Source organism: Podarcis pityusensis (genome assembly GCF_964106645.2).
Source record: "Podarcis pityusensis genome assembly, chromosome: 10".
NCBI classification, from domain to species: Eukaryota; Metazoa; Chordata; class Lepidosauria; order Squamata; family Lacertidae; genus Podarcis; species Podarcis pityusensis.
In genome coordinates this window covers 47,888,229-47,908,253 of record NC_138035.1, presented here as the reverse complement: position 1 = coordinate 47,908,253, position 20,025 = coordinate 47,888,229, and the positions used below count along the sequence as shown (strand labels likewise).

General features: G+C 44.0%; 1 protein-coding gene across 1 annotated transcript; it reads left to right on the top strand.

Moving 5' to 3' along the window:
• The first annotated feature begins 3,576 nt into the window (after positions 1–3,576).
• On the top strand, positions 3,577–17,399 carry RXYLT1 (ribitol xylosyltransferase 1). Its single transcript, XM_081022386.1, has 6 exons — positions 3,577–4,009; positions 9,155–9,316; positions 10,632–10,734; positions 11,185–11,499; positions 13,504–13,674; positions 14,878–17,399. The coding sequence occupies exons 1-6, from the start codon at positions 3,865–3,867 to the stop codon at positions 15,296–15,298; spliced, it is 1,317 nt and encodes a 438-aa protein (XP_080878512.1). The 5' UTR covers positions 3,577–3,864; the 3' UTR covers positions 15,299–17,399.
• The last annotated feature ends 2,626 nt before the right edge of the window (positions 17,400–20,025 follow it).

Genomic DNA, 20,025 nt, shown 5'->3' with positions numbered 1-20,025 from the left:
AAATTCATAGAAAAATCAACCATACATCGGATTTGCACTGTTCCATTTTTATTTTACTCCATATTACAAGGACTGTCAAAGGGGGGTGGTTTGATGTCAGTCAGCCATAATCCCTTGACCGAGCAGGCACGTACTCTGCAGCCCTTCCCCAGTTGACACAGCAACCTTGATAGTCATCTTGATGGGCTCAGACGAAGGACTATCAAAGACACAATGAACTGCATACACTAGTGTATTCAACACGGACTATGACAAAGGGATTGTGACCGGATTCCCCTCAGGGGGCAGGAAACTGCACCTTTCCCTTTGTCTTCTGGAAAGACTTATGGGGAGAAAGGGAGGGGGCCCCCGCCAGGTGTCAGGATACTCGGATTACCTGTGCGACCCCTCCCCTGACTCCTCCTGTTCTTAATGTAGTCATGATGTAAATATGATGCATTTCTAGGGGTGTAATTTAGGGGATTAGGAGCTAATAAAAGTTGGGGTCTTCTTTTGTTCTGGGCTTCCATCTTGCTTCACCTCGTGGGCGGTGGGAGTCCTGTCGCGACAGTCCTTTTCTTCAATAAAGACCAAGCCTACTGGCTGCTGATTTGCTTCCAATTTGCTCTGGTTGGTGTCTTTGTTTTCGTCCAAGGGAGCCCTCGGATTTTCCGGTAACACCTTATCTACTCTGTTCTAGATACTGACTTTATACTACTCCCAAAAGTTTATTCCAAATAAATTAAGTCCCATAATTATAAAGCAACTGCTGTCAGTCATCTGTGCTTCAACCCTGGAGCCCCAGATGATCTTGAACCAAAACTCCCATCATCCCTAGCCAGCGTAGCCAGGACAGTACTCAAGGATGATGGGAATTGTAGTCAAACATCTGGCTGAATAACATTTGAATAGAGGCTCATCTTGGATTGCAGGTGGCATTTAAAAGGACCTGTCACTCAATGCTGGGGAACACAGACAATCACAAAATCAAGGTGGGAGCAAACCACACTCTTTCCTTCTTTCCAACAGGCCTAAATTGTTGATGACAAGCCTAAATGGTTATGCCTAGGCATACCTACACTAGACTAGTTTGGGGAAAATAATTGTAACAAAACATTGCAATGAGGACACAGTCAGTTTGGTTAGAGAATTGGAGGAGCATCTGAGAGAACAGGATTCAAAATCCACACTCAACCATGAAGCTCTCTGGGTGACCTTGGCAAATTATAGTCTCTCAGTCAGACCTACCTCACAGGGTTGTTATAAGGATAAAAAAAGGGGTAAGAACCATGTGCTCCACCCATTGGAGGAAAGGTGGGATATAAATGGAATAAAAAAACAAAGCAGATAGAATAGTGCTGTCCAGAAGGGAGTTCCATTCCCATCTCTTGTTTTGAGCTCTTCCCAAAGTCAGCCTTCCTTAAACTGTTGTTCTGCAGAGAGAAGTCTGTCAAATTTGAGTCTAACCTATAGGCCAGGATCTAGTCATGCAGGCAGGGTGACAACAAGGAAGAGAAGTGTGGATGCAAAAGTACCTCAGCTTCAGATGGTCAAGAGGAAAACTGATGGCATGGATATGATTAATCAAGGGTCTCCAAAATGAAAAGAGCTGTTTTATATCAAGTTGCCCCATCGAGTCCAGTGCAGTGTTACAGCAAAGGTTTTCAAAATGTGATTCACAGGCTTTATTTACGTCACCTGCCAGAAAGCTGTGAAGCAATCAAGAATATCTGTACAGTTTTCAGACCTGCATTTGATTAACTTTTGGGAGGCCGGTCACATTTTGATTAGGGCCAGATCTTTAAGCTAACAAGTATCTCACCTGGTGCCTGTGATTTTTATAATAGAGTACAGTGCTGATGTAGTCCAGTATTTTTTATCTTTGAAATTAGAAGGACTCTTCTCAGCAAGCTGGCTTAGGTCCTGATATTTCAATTGGGCCCTCACTTTGATTATGATGAAGGCACTGAAGGAGTGGGGGGAGATAGGACTGAGAGATATGTGCTTTGACTTGTACAACCTCCTCAAAGTTTACCTTCCACCCCGCTCAGGCAGAGGTCTGTGCTTTAGCTGGATGCTTTAGCTGAGATTCCTGCATTGCAGGGGGTTGGACTAGATGACCCTTGGGGTACCTTCAAACTCTACAGTTCTATGATTCACTGTCTGAGTGTTGTTGGTTTTTTGCCTCAAGCTTTCCCCCTGAAAACCTGCTCTATAAAGCTGAGTCGGAGCAAACGTCAATCCGGGTTTTCTGCAAATTGACATTTGCTCTGATTAAGCTGCAAAGAGGTTTTCGCAGGGAAAGCTCCATAGCAAAAAAGGGTGTGTGTGGAGGGGCACTTGGACATAAAGCTTTTAATCACAGACTGTGCCTGGAAAAAGCAGAGGAAAGTGTGGCTATGCCCTAAGTTTATTAAGCGTGCTGCTGTGACCCTAGAGAATCTTCTAGTAGTTCATGGGGAAAGTTTTGAGAACCACTGGTCTCCAAGTGTCCCTATTTTCCAGGGACAACCCCAGATTTACAGAAGCAGTCCCAGTTCCTGATTTGATCCCGGAATGTCCTCCCTATTTTCACTGGAGAAATGTTGGAGGGTATAGAGCTATGCACCCCCAAAGGAGATAAATAGCCATACAACCTTTAGAAGACATCTGAAGGCAGCCCTGTACAGGGAAGTGGTTTTTTTTAATGTTTAATGTTTTTATATATGTTGGAAGCTGCCAAGAGTGGCTGGGGCAAACCAGTCAGATGTGTGGGATATAAATAATATTGTTGCTGCTGCTGCTGCTGCTGCCATGGAAGTCATGGGTAGGCAACCTAAGTCCCGGGCCGGATGCGGCCCAATCACCTTCTCAATCCTGTCCGCGGACGGTCCGGGAATCAGCGTGTTTTTACATGAGTAGAATGTGTGCTTTCATTTAAAATGCATCTCTGGGTTGTTTGTGGGGCCTGCCTGGTGTTTTTACATGAGTAGAATGTGTGCTTTTATTTAAATGCATCTCTGAGTTATTTGTGGGGCCTGCCTGGTATTTTTACATGAGTAGAATGTGTGCTTTTATTTAAAATGCATCTCTGGGTTATTTGTGGGGCACAGGAATTCGTTCATTCCCCCCCCAAAAAATATAGATTGCCCCCCACCAAGGTCTGAGGGACAGTGGAACGGCCATCTGCTGAAAAAATTTGCTGACCCTGGAATAAGATGTCCCTATTTTCATTGGGGAAATGTTGGACGGTATGTGCTGCATGTGCATACATTTAAAGCAAACCCACCTCAGGGGGAAAAAGAAAATCCTGGGAACGATAGTTTCTTAAGGGTGCTGGGAACTGTAGTTCTGTGATGGCTAAACTGCAGGCTCCCAGGTGGGTGTGCTTTGAATCATGGGTGTAGGCAGGATTTTTGTTGGGAACCTCAGATTTGTATTCATTTTGATTGATTTAGGGGCGGCTGCTGCCCAACCCCACCCCACCCGCTACGCCCATGCTTTGGCTATATGCCGCGTAATGCATGCAGCCTGTGGCAATAAAGGTTCTTCTGGGTTTTTTGGGAAGAGATTTTCCCAGCCCTATCTGAGGACGATGCGGACTGAAACCACGCACGGAGGATGAGACCCTCGCCTTCTCCGGGAGGGTTGCGCAAACAGGCAGGCTCCCCTCCTTGGTCTCGTTGCTGTCGAGACTCCCCGGGAGAACCAGCCCCAAGCCAAGCGCGCGTGACCCACGGAGCCCCCCTGGGTCCGTCCGGGACGCGCGTGTCCCGAATCCTCCGGGCGCACCCGCCCGCCCGCCTCTCTCTCCGCCCGTCTCTTGGCGGGCAGGCGAGGGCAGCAAAGCCTCCCTCAGCGCGTCACTTCCCGGGCAAGATGGCGGCGCCCGCGGGGCCGTGAAAGATGCGGCTCACTCGGAAGCGGCTGTGCTCCGCGCTGCTGGCCGCTTACTTGCTCTTCTCCCTCTACGCGGCTTACAGCGTCTTCCTGAAGCCCCGCCGCCCGGCCGCCTCGCGAGCTGCCGCCCCGAGGGAGAAGCAGGGGCGAGGTAAAGGGGACTCCTTCCTTCCTTCCTTCCCAACAACAACAACGCCGCCGTCTCCTCCTCTAATTCTGCCGCCCCACCACCTGCCCTGTTGCTCTCTGTGTGACAAGCATCTCCACAGTCATTTATTACTGTATTATTAGTAGTATTTAGTTTTAGGTGTGTATAAGGATTGCAGTCTTGGCTCCTTGAGAGGCCGACTCTCTGCACTCCCCGTTACAGCAGGATTTGCATTTACAGAGTTTATAGGGAAATGCAATGTTTGCAAGACAGGACAGGCACATACAAGTCCTATTCTGTTCCTATATGGTGCTTCAAGTGATGTATCCAGGGGACTGGCCAGCATTGGGGGCAGACTTCTAGGGGCCGAGGTCACTTCCGGGGGGCCCCAAAAATATTTGAAGGGACTGACCCTCAAAGTGGATGGGCATTGCCAGTCTAATGGTGTGTATGCCCGTCTTGTGATCCATTATGTGGGGGCAGGGCTTACCTGTTTTCCCACCCCCACCCCCCATTATTTTATTCAAGTTGGCATCCCTGCTGGCCAGATTCTGAGAGTCCACAGTCTTGTACCATCAGGCGCTTCCCAAGAACTCCAAAGTGCTTTTAAGAAGAGAGAGGGATAGGTATATATTGTTGTAGATTCTTTTGGGCTTGATTGTGGTAGAAAATGGTAACAAAGTATAGGAAACGAGATTCATGCAGAGATTGGAACGGTGTGAGGTTAAGGTTGCCACCACTGTTTTTCATTAAGCAAATCTATTACAAGCAGATGTCACAAACTGGTATTTAACTGTTGAAGCAGATGTTAATATCAGGTGATTAAAGGTAAAGGTAAAGGGACCCCTGACCGTTAGGTCCAGTCGTGGCCGACTCTGGGGTTGTGGCGCTCATCTCGCTTTATTGGCCGAGGGAGCTGGCTTTTGTCCGCAGACAGCTTCCGGTTCATGTGGCCAGCATGACTAAGCCGCTTCTGGCGAACCAGAGCAGCGCACGGAAATGCCGTTTACCTTCCCGCCGGAGCGGTACCTATTGATCTACTTGCACTTTGACGTGCTTTTGAACTGCTAGGTTGGCAGGAGCAGGGACCGAGCAACGGGAGCTCACCCCGTCGCGGGGATTCGAACCGCCAACCTTCTGATCAGCAAGTCCTAGGCTCTGTGGTTTAACCCACAGCGCCACCCACATCCCTTATCAGGTGATTACTTCATAGTATAATAGACCAACGGAATGCCGTATGGATGTTTTGCAACGCAACTCCCATCAACTCTGGCTAGCATGGCCAATGATGGGATGATGTGAATTGTAGTCCAACAACATCTAAGAACATACATGGAGCATGCTGCATCAAGCCAGTGGCCCATGTAGCTCAGCATCCTGTTCTCACAGTGGCCGACCAGATGCCTGCAGGAAACCCACAAGCAAGACCTGAGCACAAGAGCACTCTCTCCTTCTGTGGTTTCAATCAGCTCCTCTGTCTGTGGAGCAGAGCTGAGCCATCATGGCGAGTAGCTGTAGCCTTGGCTAGTAGCCATCTGGAGGTTAGCAAAGGCTGGTGTAGACCAGGCATAGTCAAACTCGGCCCTCCAGATTTTTTGGGACTACTATTCCCATCATCTCTGACCACTGGTCCTGTTAGCTAGGGATGATGGGAGTTGTAGTCCCAAAACATCTGGAGGGCCGAGTTTGCCTGTGCCTGGTGTAGACTATGTATTAGGCCTTAGAACAAGAATTTCACTTTTTGGAGTAAAGTCAGCAGCTTCCAGCATAAGTATTCATTATATTCATTATATTTTCATTAAGGTGGTAGCATAGGAAGAAAGTGGTGTAGATTGTCTATCATATTTTGTGTCATTGTTAGTATTACTTTGTATTGCTTGGAAACAGTTGGTACTGAATTGCAGGTTGAGTAAACCAGGGGTTCCCAAAGTGTGGTCCACGGACCTCCAGTGATCTGTGAGCTTCAAGTCTCTGGTGGCAGCTCGGTGGAGCAGTGGAGGTATGTGTGAAGAATGCTTTGTGCGTAAGCACAGGGGTTGTTCTGTCTTTCTTTGAACCCAGAAGTCTGCCTGGAAGATGGATGGGATGGGCCAGAAATGAGGGGCAGAGAGGCTCTGACTTCCTCACAGGAATAAATTCAGGGCTGGCATCAAAACAAAGGAAGAACCCAAATGGGGAAAAGAGACAGATAAGGCACTGAAGATGAATGGAGAGTTAATACATATGGAAGTGGAAACAGTAAGAAATAAATTCGTTTAGCACAACAGACATATCCATCACACTGAAATAGTCATATTGATTTTAACCGTATTTTTTTTATAACGTCTTTCATTACTTATTGTACGTTGAAATTTGAATTCCAAAATACTTTAGCACCTAGTGCAGAAAATTCATTAAGTGGTCTGCCAAACCCTTTGCAGTTTCCAAGTGGTCGAAGCACTGCGGAGTTTGGAAATTACAAGCTTTGTAATAAAAGTTGGGCCTTTTTTTCCTGAATCCAAGCCAGTCACTTCAGTTTTCTCCAAGCTACTATCACGATCACTCCTATTATGTATGGCAACCAAAATGAAGGACAGGACAAGACTGTGGAGAGGGTCTCTACAGTTTGTGAAACAACCAAGGTTTGCAGGAAAATTCTTCCAAACTCCTAAAAGCACTTTAGGTAGGATCAATCTAAATGTGCACCTGAGCACAGATATAATTTATTAGCAATTTTTTGCTTTCCTTTGGATGCGTGCTCTGTTGAAAGGAGAAGTGCAAAGAAACAATCCTTTCTTCATTCATCCAATATAGGCTCGCAGTTCCTACACAAGCTCATCTGCCCTCTGGTGTGCATAGGTACGAATAACACTGCTTAGTGAAACAGCTATCTAGTTTGTCTGTTTCTGAGTTCCTGCTTCAGCCAAGCTGGAGCCACAAGGCCTACTAATATTGAGCAAACACCTCAACTGTCGTGTTTCTAACATGGTTGAAGCTTACAATAGTTCTCTCCTGCTTTGTAAGATCAGTGTGTGCATGGTGAAGGAAACTCTCACATGCATGTTGCCATAGTGCACTTTGGGATTTAGTTTCTCTAATAATGGGCAGTTTACCACATTTTACATTTTTCCATTATCTTGTGTGTGTAAAGTGGAAGAAGGAAAGAGCTTCAGGTTTAAATTGTGTTGGCCTGTTGGGTAGCCATTACCACTACCCCAGTAAAAGTGCTCATCATATTTTCTTGGGTGGTATTGCTTTTCCAGGGACACGGGTGGCGCTGTGAGTTAAACCACAGAGTCTAGGACTTGCTGATCAGAAGGTCGGCAGTTCGAATCCCCACAACGGGGTGAGCTCCCGTTGCTCACTACCAACCTAGCTCCTACCAACTTAGCAGTTCGAAAGCACATCAGAGTGCAAGTAGATAAGTAGGTACTGCTCCAGCGGGAAGGTAAACGGTGTTTCTGTGCGCTGCTCTGGTTCGCCAGAAGTGGCTTAGTTATGCTGGCCACATGACCCGGAAGCTGTACGCCGGCTCCCTCGGCCAATAAAGCGAGATGAGCGCCGCAACCCCAGAGTCGGCCACTACTGGACCTAACGGTCAGGGGTCCCTTTACCTTTACCTATTGCTTTTCCATGGCTCAGTCTTTTAAGGAAGGCAGTTTGCATGCCACATAAAGTAGCCAGGCAGGCAGGCATGCAATGGGTGATTTATTACATTCTCCATAATAACGTAAGCAGCTACCTGAGAGAATCTCTCCCTTCTTCCAAAATTCAAGAGGGATTAAGGCTAATAGGTTAGCTGCTGTGACTTTACTGAGCTCTTGTGTATGCTGCTGTTAGTTATTGATTCTATGAAGTTAAATGACTGGATCAAAAATGTACACACGTTCATAAAGAAGGTAGAAAAGCCAACGAGAGGCAGCCTTACCAGCTGAGCCAAGTGAAACACCCTCCTGGAAGAACTGCTCAATTAGGATGGAGGAAAGGGAAAATGAATGGGCAAGCCTGGTGGGGATGGGGGGTTGGAGAGGGGTGGGACAGTACACACCTGAGGTTCACACCTGTGTCCCATCAAGAGTTCAAGGCATACAGAGCACCTACAGGACCTTGGAGAGCTCCCAGAGTTCTAACATAGCTTTGTGAACTGTTTTCTTGACAAGTAGTTGCATGCCAGCCTGTTAAATGGCTCTTACCTTATTCTGCCATTTTTGCTCCTGTGGAACTGAGGAGACAAGGGCACCATGCACGAGTCATCTGAACCAAAGGAGGTGGCAATACCATGCCCCGTAGTTGGGTCCTGAAGATGGTTCTGACAGTTGTGTCTCTGTGAGTCATGAGAGGCAACACTGAAAGAAGCACATCACAAAGAGTTATAACTGACTCCTTGATAGCTGCCTTATTCCAAGTTAGACCATTGGTCTATCTAACCCAACATTATATGCATTGACCAGCAGAGGATCTCCAGTGTTTCAGACAGAAATCTTTTGCAGCCAGGGTTAGAAGCTGGGACCATGTATTGTTCTGGTTTCACAAAGGAGCCCCCAGAATAATTTCAGCACCATGGAAAGCTCCTAATAAGCCACTTGTTCTAAACAAGGGTTGGAAGTGAACTGAGGCCTTTTGAGTCTCTGCCTCCAATCCACATTTCCCAGGCTCTTCCCCCTTTGGGAGAAATAGTCTCTTAAAGGGTCAACCCTGTGGCATGGGAATGGATATTTCTACTGTATTCTACTGACCTGTTGAACTGGACAGGTACTATTGGGACCCTTGATTCAAGTGAAGGTATCTCCAAGGATCCTGGCTCCAATCTATGGGGTCTGATGCTGTGGCATTTGGTTCAGTGGCTCCCTCCTGCCAGTCTTGGATTCAGTGGTCCCCTGATTACCAGCATTAGGATCACAGTCAGGAACAAAATCTGGTTTCTTAACCAGTGATGTTGTAGCCTTCTGCTTGGTTTCCTGATCATTGCTGGACTTTGGGGTCACGACAGACTATTTGCATAGAAAGCATATGCTGAGTTAGGTTTCCATGATGTTTTTTATTATATAAAAAAGTATTTATGCACTTCAGGTGTCACAGTTTTAGTATATGTACAGCATGGGCCTGTAACAACACATTCAACAAAGTTCTGATGTTATGGTTCACGTTGTTTACATTTTTTATACTTAGAAGATGCTGTTTTGGGAACTGAAGAATGGAATCCTTGGGAAGTTGATGAGAAAAACGATTTGCAGCGGAAGTCTGCAAATAGTCTTCAACTGTTAAAAAAGATGCAAGTGCAACAGGAACAAACAGACCTGAGGGTACAAATTTGGGGGAAAGCTGCTATTGGTAAGCGCTTGTCATTAGCAATGTGATTGCTGTTTCTAAATAATATTGCTTCACTCCTTCGGTTCGATCCTTAACATTTCATTACTGAACTATTGCATTCAGTGGATTTCCTTGTAACTGAGTTTAGGATTACAGTGGTACCTCGGGTACTTAATTCGTTCCGGAGGTCCGTACTTAACCTGAAACTGTTCTTAGCCTGAAGCACCACTTTAGCTAATGGGGCCTCCTGCTCCTGCCACGCCACCGGAGCACAATTTCTGTTCTCATCCTGAAGCAAAGTTCTTAACCTGAAGCAATATTACTGGGTTAGCGGAGTCCGTAACCTGAAGCGTATGTAACCCGAGGTACCACTGTAGGCAGGATTCCAAGCCCACTTTGCTGATAGCAAGCCTTGTTAACTTCCATTGGATTAACTTCCTAGTAGATATTATTAGGATCATATCTTGTAAAATGGAGCATAACATTTCCTGCCCAGTGACTAAAAAATTAATTTGACTACAGATGTTAAAAGTTTCTGAATGTACAGGGGCAGATGGGGCTCATCAACCTAGGAAGGTAGCCCATAGGAGAAGGAAAACCCTGATCCTAAAACTCCGCTGCCTTGCGGCTATGCTCATTCATCATGCGAAAGGCTTCGGGAGTAAACCCCAAGGAAAAGTCCATTCCTGCTACCTTGCTGAGACTCCTTCTTCAGCTCTGGCTCCTGCCTTGTGGAAGGCACAAACCTCCATAAATCTCTCCCCCCTTCTGCTGGATTAGCCTTTGGCCCCATTTCTTCTTCCACCCATTCCTTGGAGCCCTTCCAGTCCCTGACACCTTTCCTAGTTTTCTGTATTCCTCTCATTGATTTCACACCTTGATGGTGTAAAGCCCTTTGCAGTGGTAAATGGACGGACACTCTCTATGATGCTTCTAAGGTCTCTGAGGGTGTCTTTTTTCAATACTGAACGGGGTGGAATGTTAGCCTGAGAGTGGGATATGTCAAAGGCAGCTCTGCTCTCAGGTTTTCCTCCTGGTGGGCCAGGGCTTCTCTCCATGCCAAATATCCCAAAGCCTTATATCACATTGCAGATATAAGTGCACCTTGCATGCATCAGCACTCCTGTAGGTTTCTTGTTTTCTCGTCTGCTTAGATCCCCTCCCTAAAGCACCCTTCATTGCTCTTACTTATTGCAGACCTTTATTTACCTTGCCAAGTTGTGTTGCTTTATTGGAGTTGGCCTGCTTTGCTTCTTTTTATCTTCATTTCTCGTTAAGGTATCTAGGAGTTCAGATGCGTCCCATATTGTCCAAACTATAAATCATGTTTTCATAGGCCTTTACCTGTGGCAGCATATCTTTGAAGGTCTTCTTGAGCCTGCTGATGTGTCGGCCCAGTGGAGAGAAGGAAGCGTCACAGCAGGGAAATCATTCTTCAGGTACCGATTGTATGATACCTCTTTTAAGTTTAGTTGTGGCAGTATTTCTTAGCCCAGTGAACATGCTTAACGTAATTTTGTGCATTAGTTAGTGAAATTGTTCAAACAGAATGTTTATTCAACAATGAATAATGTGCTACTTGCCTGCACATTGGTTGGTACAGCTCACCGTGTGTGTGTGTGTAAATATATACCTACTGCTGGTACAACAAGCCTTGGGGTCAGGCCATGAAGAGTTGGCAGCAAAGACAGTGCAGGACAAAGCCTTATGGTGGTCTTAATTTCTTGGGAGAAATTGCACAGTTCCTCTTCATTCCATTACAAAAACGATAGAGCAAAATCCTTTGAGCATCAGTGATAACTATTATTTAAAATGTCAATCTGGTGTGTTATATTGCATTATTTGTAATACCTGTAAACCTTGCAGTGCCTGTCTTTTGTCATTCACAGCTTCATTACAGGTCCAGCTGTAGTCCCCGGCTACTTCTCAGTAGAAGCTGACAATGTGGTTCTAGTGCTGAATGGCCGAGAGGAAGGAAAGATCTCCTACGCCACTCAGTGGCTGCATTATGCACAAACATTAGTACAAACTCACAAGCTGCAGCATGTTGCTGTTGTGTTGCTTGGAAGTGAACAGTGCAAAAATGAATGGATTTCCCCTTACTTAAAAAGATATGGAGGGTTTGTGGACCTGCTCTTCGTAATATACGACAGCCCCTTAGTGAACGAAGAAGATATTTTCCACTGGCCTTTGGGAGTTGCTACGTAAGTCCTGAATACATTCAGGAAAATATTTTTAATTTTGCATATGCCTAAAAATGTCCTATGTATTTACGTGTATAACAGTTAATTAAGGTGGGATATACGTTGAATACATAATGCTTTGTAGAATAGCTGTATTAAGCAAAAATAGCATTTTCCTATTGTTGATAGTGCTAGTTTTCACTTTTGGATTAGGATTATTGTGTTTAAGAATCAGAAATGATTTGTTGATTAAACTACAGTTTTAAGTGGGTGGGAATTCAATTGTGAACACAGTTCCTTGGAAGAAAACTCCACTGGGCACATTGGCCCTTCCTTCTGAGTCAACTTGTAAATAACAACAACAACAACAATACTGTAATAATTTATTACTTTACCCCGCCCATCTGGCTGGGTCTCCCCAGCCACTCTAGGCAGCTCCCAACAGAATATTAAAAACACGATAAAATATCAGTCCTTAAAAACTTCCCTATACAGGGCTGCCTTCAGATGTCTTCTAAAAATCAGAGAGTTGTTTATTTCCTTGACATCTGGTGGGAGGGGGTTCCACAGGGCGGGCACCACTACCGAGAAGGCCTTCTGTCTGGTTCCCTGTAACCTTACTTCTCGCTGGGAGGGACCCACCAGAAGGCCCTCGGAGCTGGACCTGCTGAACAATGGGGGTGGAGACGCTCCTTCAGGTATACTGAGCCAATTGCTGTGATGTCTTCACAGGTTGCATTCTTTCAGCTAATATATACCAGCATTTACATTGAGACTCTTTTTTTAAAAAGTTAGGATTGTATTTAAATTAAAGAGATCTGATTTTATATTTGTATACTGCTTTTTCTCACTGAGGGGTAGTTGCATAACTATATCGGTGATATAGTGGATCTGAACACAACAGAATTGAATGAAACATGGTTTTGCAGGTATTTGGGCCCCCCAGACCACACTCTTGGTGGGATGGAAATAACTATAGCATGTGCCACTGTCCTGTTGCTCCATTAATGTTAGCAGATTTGGGGCAAGAAGAGGGGCTCCTCCCATCACCAGTATATCCTATGGGAGATGCTTATAAAAGAGTTTCACCATGGGGTTTTCCCTTGCAGCCTAAATCTTAGAATGAAATGGAATAACTTGTCAAATGGATAATAATAAGAAGAAGTTTTGGATTGTGAATGCATTGCTGGTCCATTTGTTCAGGAGCTCAGTAGATTGTGCTGTGTTAAAAATTGGCTAAAGCAGGAATAGTGATCCCATGGCCTACAGATGGGATCAACCAGCATGGTCAGTGGCCACAAACAGTCATCCAGTAACATCTGGGGGATCACAGGCTGTCCTTCCTTGGATCAAAGATTGATAAAAATATCACAGAGACGAAAAAAGCAAGGAGAGTTCTTGCGTGCGAAGGTTGTACTCCATTGCTGTAAATGTGGTCGTGAATGCTGTACTAAGATGGAAAGAGGGGAAAGGACATACCTTTCACTTTTGTGAATGGCTGACATAGAAATGAAAGAATGAAGCCAAATGAAAGAGCCTTTGAATTGATGCACCATTTATTAGGGGGAAAAGAACGGCGCTTTACATTCTGCATCTTCTCAACAGGCTCACGTAACCAAATAAACAATTAGGGGTGTCAATTTTAAAGAAGCCAGTCACTTCTGCTGGCAAGAAAGTAGATGTAGATCAGGAATAGAAAGTTCTGAATAAAATGAAGGGGCAGACTAGCATGGAAAAGGCTGTGAGCAGAGTTGGAGACAGATAGATAAGTTTGACTGCTAAACAGATTCCTATGCATGTCTACTAAGACATAAGTCCCTCTGAATGTAATGAGACTTCCTCCAAGGAAAGCATGTGTAGGATTACAGTCTGAAGTAGGCATAATGAAATGTGATTTACAGTCCCGTAAGTACGCTGTGGATTGCAACCTTCATAAACGAATAGTTCCAAATCCTTGCATTCGTGGTTCCCCCCCCCCCCCGACAACTGCTTCATACACAGAGACATGTTTTATTTTCATTACAGCTACAGATACTTTCCTGTAGTTGAACCGAGTTGGTCAATGCTCCACACGCCAAGACCGTACCAGTGTAATTTCTTAGGAACTGTTTATAAGAATTCAACAAGAGAGATCCTAGTGGACGTCCTGAAGCAAAATGGACTCGATAAGCTTTGTTGGATTTCAGCCAGAGAAGAGTAAGAACTATAGTCTATAACAGCAAAAATATTAACAGTTAAAAATACCAATGTTTTATGTTGACTGCATCAGGATTTTGATACCAATTTGCAATAATTGCCCGCATGGGGGGGGGGTATTTTGAAATGCCAAAATTGTTGGATGATGGCTTTATGATAAGGGTTCAAATACCATACCAGCACTTTATAAAACTGCTATATGCATCGTGATGTGCAGGTAGAGTTCCAAGATGATGATGATGATGATCCACCCATTTGGCAACAGAACACTAAAAACAGAATAAAACTTCAAACATTAAAAACTTCCCTAAACAGGGCTGCTTTCAGCTGTCTTCTAAAAGTCAGATAGTTGTTTATTTCCTTGACATCTGGTGGGAGGCCGTTCCACAGGGCAGGCGTCACTACCGAGAAGGCCCTCTGCCTGGTTCCTTGTAACCTTACTTCTCGCAGGGAGGGAACTGTCAGAAGGCCCTCGGAGCTGGACCTCAGTATCCGGGCTGAACAATGGGGGTGGAAACGCTGCTTCAGATATACTGGGCTGAGGCCATTTAGGGCAGGCACAGGCAAACTCAGCCCTCCAGATGTTTTTAGACTACAACTCCCATCATCCCTGCCCACTTTCTATTTTTGAGCTGTGTGTATGAATGCATAGAATTTGAATGGAAATTCTTTAGAAATAGTTTGAGATGTGCAGCACTCAAGGTCAAAGCACTGTTGTTCATTCTCTTGATTATTCCAGTTTGTTATTTTATAAATCGTTTAAAATATGCACTCTTTCTTTCTGATCAACCTCACAAATAAGTGAAAATCAACATAATGACTTGGGTCTGTTCCATCCGTGTGTGTCCCCCAAAAGCCCCCTTTGCCCCCTAATAGTCTCCTGAACAATGTGGGATGAGAGTCAGGAGGCTACTGAGATGGAGGAGAGGACAGGAAACATTCCTTCTGTGAACTTCCTTACGTTAACTTATCTTAGGATCCAAGCCATTAAGCTCTTTAAAACAAGGCAGTAATGATTGATGAAGGCAATGGGGAAACAGTGATGTAAACTATCCACTCCCCAGTTCTTAGATATTACTGTTGTGGCTGTGGCTGCTACACCGAACGGCTGCACTAAAAATGTGGTGTGAATCTTTTGTTTTCCGCAAAATTTGTTGTTGACGAAGTATGCACTTTCAGCATCCTTTTGTCTTTTTTTTCTAGGTGGTGGCCTCAGGAAACAAACGAGAGCCTTCGAAACTACCACGACGCATTGCTACAGAGTGATCTCACGTTATGCCCAGTGGGAGTAAATACAGAATGCTACAGGGTTTATGAGGCATGCTCATTTGGCTCCGTTCCTGTTGTAGAAGATGTAATGACACCAGGCAATTGCGGAAATTCATCTGTGTCCCACAGTGCCCCACTGCAATTACTAAAGACCACGGGAGCTCCCTTTATCTTTATTAAAAACTGGAAAGAACTGCCTGCCCTTTTAGAAAAAGAGCAAAATATGACTTTGCAACAAAAGATTCAGAGGAGGAAACAGCTTATGGAATGGTATCGGCAATTCAAAGCACAAATGAGACAAAAATTTATTAGCGCACTGGAAAATTCCTTTTTAGCTAAGGACGGAGGAGGTTAATTGTTACTCTGAATAGACTATAGTGTAATGCGGATCGTTGGAAGCCAGAGCTGCTTCCCACATTGGTTTTTCCCCAACGAAATAAAAATGTAAACATAAATGCATGTCCACAATATAAGGATCCTGCATGAATACCAGCTGTCAGTGTTGACGAAATGGATTCGCAGGCCACCTTGCAGTCCCATCCACTATGGAACTCTCCGAGCAAATTTGGTGGGAGACTGCAGGGAGAAAAAGAGGAAAGGACGTCATTTTGCATGAGCAGAAGTCTGCTTGTATAGTGTTAGATGTTGCCTAACGGCCTGAAAATTAATTAAGAACTCAGTTTACAAAAAAAAGAAAGAAAGAAAGTCTTGTCACTGAAGAATCTGCCTCAAATCACGTCAATAAGTTTATTTGTTTATTTTCAATATTTAGTTACCACCCAATAACTAAAGTTCCTTGAGCGGTTCGTCAGTAAAAATTTAAAGCATAGAACACATAATGAAATGTATGTTAAATTTAAGCAACGACAAAACCAGCTGCAAAATAACACCGGCAACAAAGATCATCAGTGCAACAGGATGGACAAGCTTAGGAAAACGATGGAGGTATTTCATTGTTTTCCTGACTTTCTGAAAATAGGATTAAAAACACAGTGGGGTTTTAATTAGCTTGTTTGAGTGTGGAATAAAACAGGTTCAGTGAGCAGAATAAAATTATCCAAACTAATCTTTTTCCAGCAAAGAGAATTAATAAAACTCTGTAAGCTGCTGGTGGGCAGGAAGTTTCAGTCTATTTCTTCCACAGCAGATGAGCTCTTGTCCCCCCACAAACAAGACACTTTACCACTGCTATCTGAAGGTGGGGTTCGTAACAGGAATTCACCACTTTTGACATAGAGACAGGTGTGTGGTGACTTTCAGATGGGAGTACCGTATTGCAATCTATGTAGAGCTGTATTTGAATATGGTTCAGGAGCTTCTGCTAGTGTGAAATGTTTCCACTTGGCTGTTGACATGTACAAGTAGGCACCATCCTGTAATAGCTCTTTTGAGACTCCTGCATTGGCTACCAATCTGTTTCCTTGGAGAACTCAGATCCTGATTGCCTCTTTTCTAGTATGAAAAATACAGCAATCTCCCGCTGCCCCCCATCAGCATTAAAAAATGACTTGCTTCTGCTTTTTTGTGAAGGTCATATTGACCTCCGCACACTAAACTGGCCTTCCCTGTTTGTAACCTCGTAGTTTGGAATTTGATCTACCGTGGTCGAGCCGTGTTGACTTCTTCCCTGTCATCTTTCGGGAGGCAAGTTAAGACTTCTTTCTTGCTGTTGATTTGAGGGTCTTTGTTCTGCTGACTAGCTGTTTTATTCTTGTATTTCATTTTTCCTTACAACTTGTTTTATGGTTGTGTGTTAAAAGACTTTCTGTGTTCATAAAGTGGTATACAAATTACTTAAACACAATATCAAAATCAAGGTCATAGCAGAGCCCTCCTCTATTAGCAAGGCCCAATTCATGCAAACTGCTACTAATAATAATTTTATTATTTGTATCCCGCTCATCTGACTGGGTTGCCATCCACTCTGAGTGGTAATTTTGCAGTAATAGCTACGGGGGGTGGGGACAACCACCACAACTACATAATGACTGTGGAGTCCAGGTGCCATTTGTATGAAGTGTATTCCAGTGAGGGTCTGTTATTTTTTAACCTTGAGAATGCATACTCATAGGATGGTTAAAAATCATTGCCAATGCATGGGGGAATCACTTCAGCCAAACAGCTTGCTGCAAGGAGCAGCTTCTGTGTGATTGCATCTTTGGCTGCCATGTCACCAATCACATATATATGAATGGGGCTAAGGTCTTGCAGGTCAGGGTGGAAGGGCACTCATATATGTGTAGGCAGGTGTTTGCACACTCCACAATACTATGGGTTCTACAGCGTACATGCTGTTTAAAATCAATCTGTTTTTAAAAAGATGAACTTAAAGTATTAAAAAAAAAAGTTGTGTTGCAATTGTATACATACTTTCCCCTACAAGTAAGTTGAATATAGTCCAGTTTATTTCTTTTTTTAAAAAAAATATTGATTAAAGATTTTCCTTGTTTACAAAAGCACATGCATTGTCTCTCTCTTCAGGCTGTGTTTTCTACACATCAGTTACATTTGTTGTGAAACATTGGTGTTATATGTAGTGTAGGGTTGTGTCAGGGAACTGCCATCGGAAGGAAGGGAGGTGGAAGGGCTCACACAGGTTAGGAGAGACTCAGCAGCTGAAGAGGGAACCAGTAGGGGGAGAAGAGCTGAGCTGAGGGAAAGTGAGCAGGAGGGATGGCTCCGAGACACTTCCAGCGAAAACAGTGGGGAGGTTTCAGGACCTCCTGTAGGGACACCCACTCCTCGCCGGAAACTGTCACGCAGAGAGTCCAGAAGACGTGTTTCCGTTAAGGAGCTTTTATGTTGGAAGCGATTCCGAAAGCAACCACTGTCGGAATCTGCAAGCGACTGACAGAGCCATGTTTAAGGGGCTCCATTACAGACAGAGGTTTGCAAACTTGACCAAACTCTGAGGGACTTGGATTTTACGCACAAGCAGCTCATCGTCCCATCACAGGTTGGGAAGAAAAGAAGGGGAGAGAAGGGAGAGGGTGGGGGGTGGTAAAGCATATGTTCTTTTACATAAGGCTTTGTGTGGTTTCAGGTTTTTGAGGACCATATCTATTTCCTCCAGGGTGATAGGACTGTCCATTAATTCTTGCTCTTCAGTGGTTAAGGTTAGCATGGTCAGTCCTGCTAGAAATTTTCTGATTTCCTTCTCAGATGAGTTGTGGGAGGTAGGAGGATTTTTTTTTTTTTTTTTTTTTGCAAATTCTAAGGTTATTTCTTTGGAGAATATTGATTTGCTGCCATCATTTTTGGTGATGCAATTTATTCTTGTTTTGAGTGATTTCTTTTCCTACACCTGTTTGCTAATAGTCTGGAGTTTTTCCCTCCTTACTCATAGAAGCGTTTTTTTGAATATAGGATGTTGATCATTGTTTTGTTGATTTCTAGTGAGTCTATTTCCCTTCTTTTTTGTCCTATAAGTTTAAGGAGTCTTTTAGCTCCTGTTTGTAGCGTGATGAGAGGTCTGTGATGTCTTGTTCTATTTTGCTAATTTTTGAGGAGGTTTGTTTTTTAAGGGATGCTTTCTCTTTTATGCAGGCTCCTCTGGTGACTGCTTTCATTGTGTCCCAAAGGAGCGAAGTTGTAATATTGTCTGCGTCATTTTCTTTGAAGTAGTTCTGGAAAGTTTTCATGAGACTCTCTGATTAATTTGTTTGTGCTTAGGATGGGACTCAAAGGCCATGTTGGGGTGGTTCGTGGTTCGTATTTTAAGGGTAGCTTCTACTGGGGTGTGGTCTGTGATTTTGATGTTACCTATGTTCATTGACTCAAACAAGGGGGCTAAGCCTTGTCTGAGCAGTATGCTGTCCAGTCTGGACATTGTGCCATGGAGTCTAGTTTATTTCTGAGTTGAAAGGGTTGTATCCAATGCTACTCATATTCATAGCAGTCCAATGAAATTAATGGACTTGACTATCATAGGTCCATTAATTTCAGTGTGTCTACTCTAAGCAGAACTTAGCTGGATACAACCCTAAATCATACTTCCTTATGCTCCTTGGTGCTGTACCTCTTGCTTTCTCTGGAGTTCTCTTTGTTTTTCATGTTTTCTGAGCATAGCTGTTTCCACACATTCCCCGAATACCATCTTCAATCCCAAGTTTTTCATAACAAGGATTTTGCATCTTCTAATAAATTTTTCCATCCACCCATAGCAATATGGAACAAGCAAAAAAAAAAAAAAACCAAACCCCAAACCATTAATGAATGAAAAAGTGGGAATCTGACAAAATAAAACATTGCATATGGCCTCTTCAGTGGTGCTCTTTATTGGCTTTTGCAGAAAGCTAGCCACAAGGCAGCTGTTTTCTTTTAAAAGGAGGCAGCTGGTACGTGGGCGGCCCTTGTGTAGGGCAGCTGTACAACATAGCCTAGCACAGTTGGTATTCAGGGAGGTCCCCTGAATTTGGGGGGCATTTATTATTATCTGTCCAAAATGCTGGGAATGCCCAGCATTGAACTGCAAATAGCATTTCCCCAGAAAACAAAATACAGCGTTCAGAAATTTAACAAAAGGTTCTGCATATAGTACAATATGCAACTCAGTCAACTGGGTGCAAAACCACTCCCAATGTACTCTACGTTGGCCCACCAACACTGTAAAGTGAAATTAGATGCGGCTAAACCCCACTTGAAAGTCATGCTCTTGCCAGTCAAGAGTTGCCTGGAGATCACAAGAAAATTAATCTTGAAGGAATCGTAAGAAATACTAGATCAGGAACAGAGGAGGTGGGTGCTGGTCTTGGTTCCCCGCCCCCTCTTACTACCACAATACAGTAGAACGCTTTGTCAATTTATTTTTTACAATAGCAGGTTCATTTTCAACATTTTCATTATCTGATGGATGCAAGCTTTTCCCTTGGTTTCTGTTTTTTGTTACCAAGGAAACGGCTTCAGCTAATGAAATGCATTTAAATAGTGTGTTCATTTTGGTGTACAATGTTCATTCACTGAATTCCTGATCTGTTTTAAAGTTGCTGCTTTCAAAATATTTATTCTACTCATGCCTTCGTACATTTCCATTTACTACATGGCTGCAGTGGATTAGGGCTCCCAAGGTTTCTTCCCCATCTG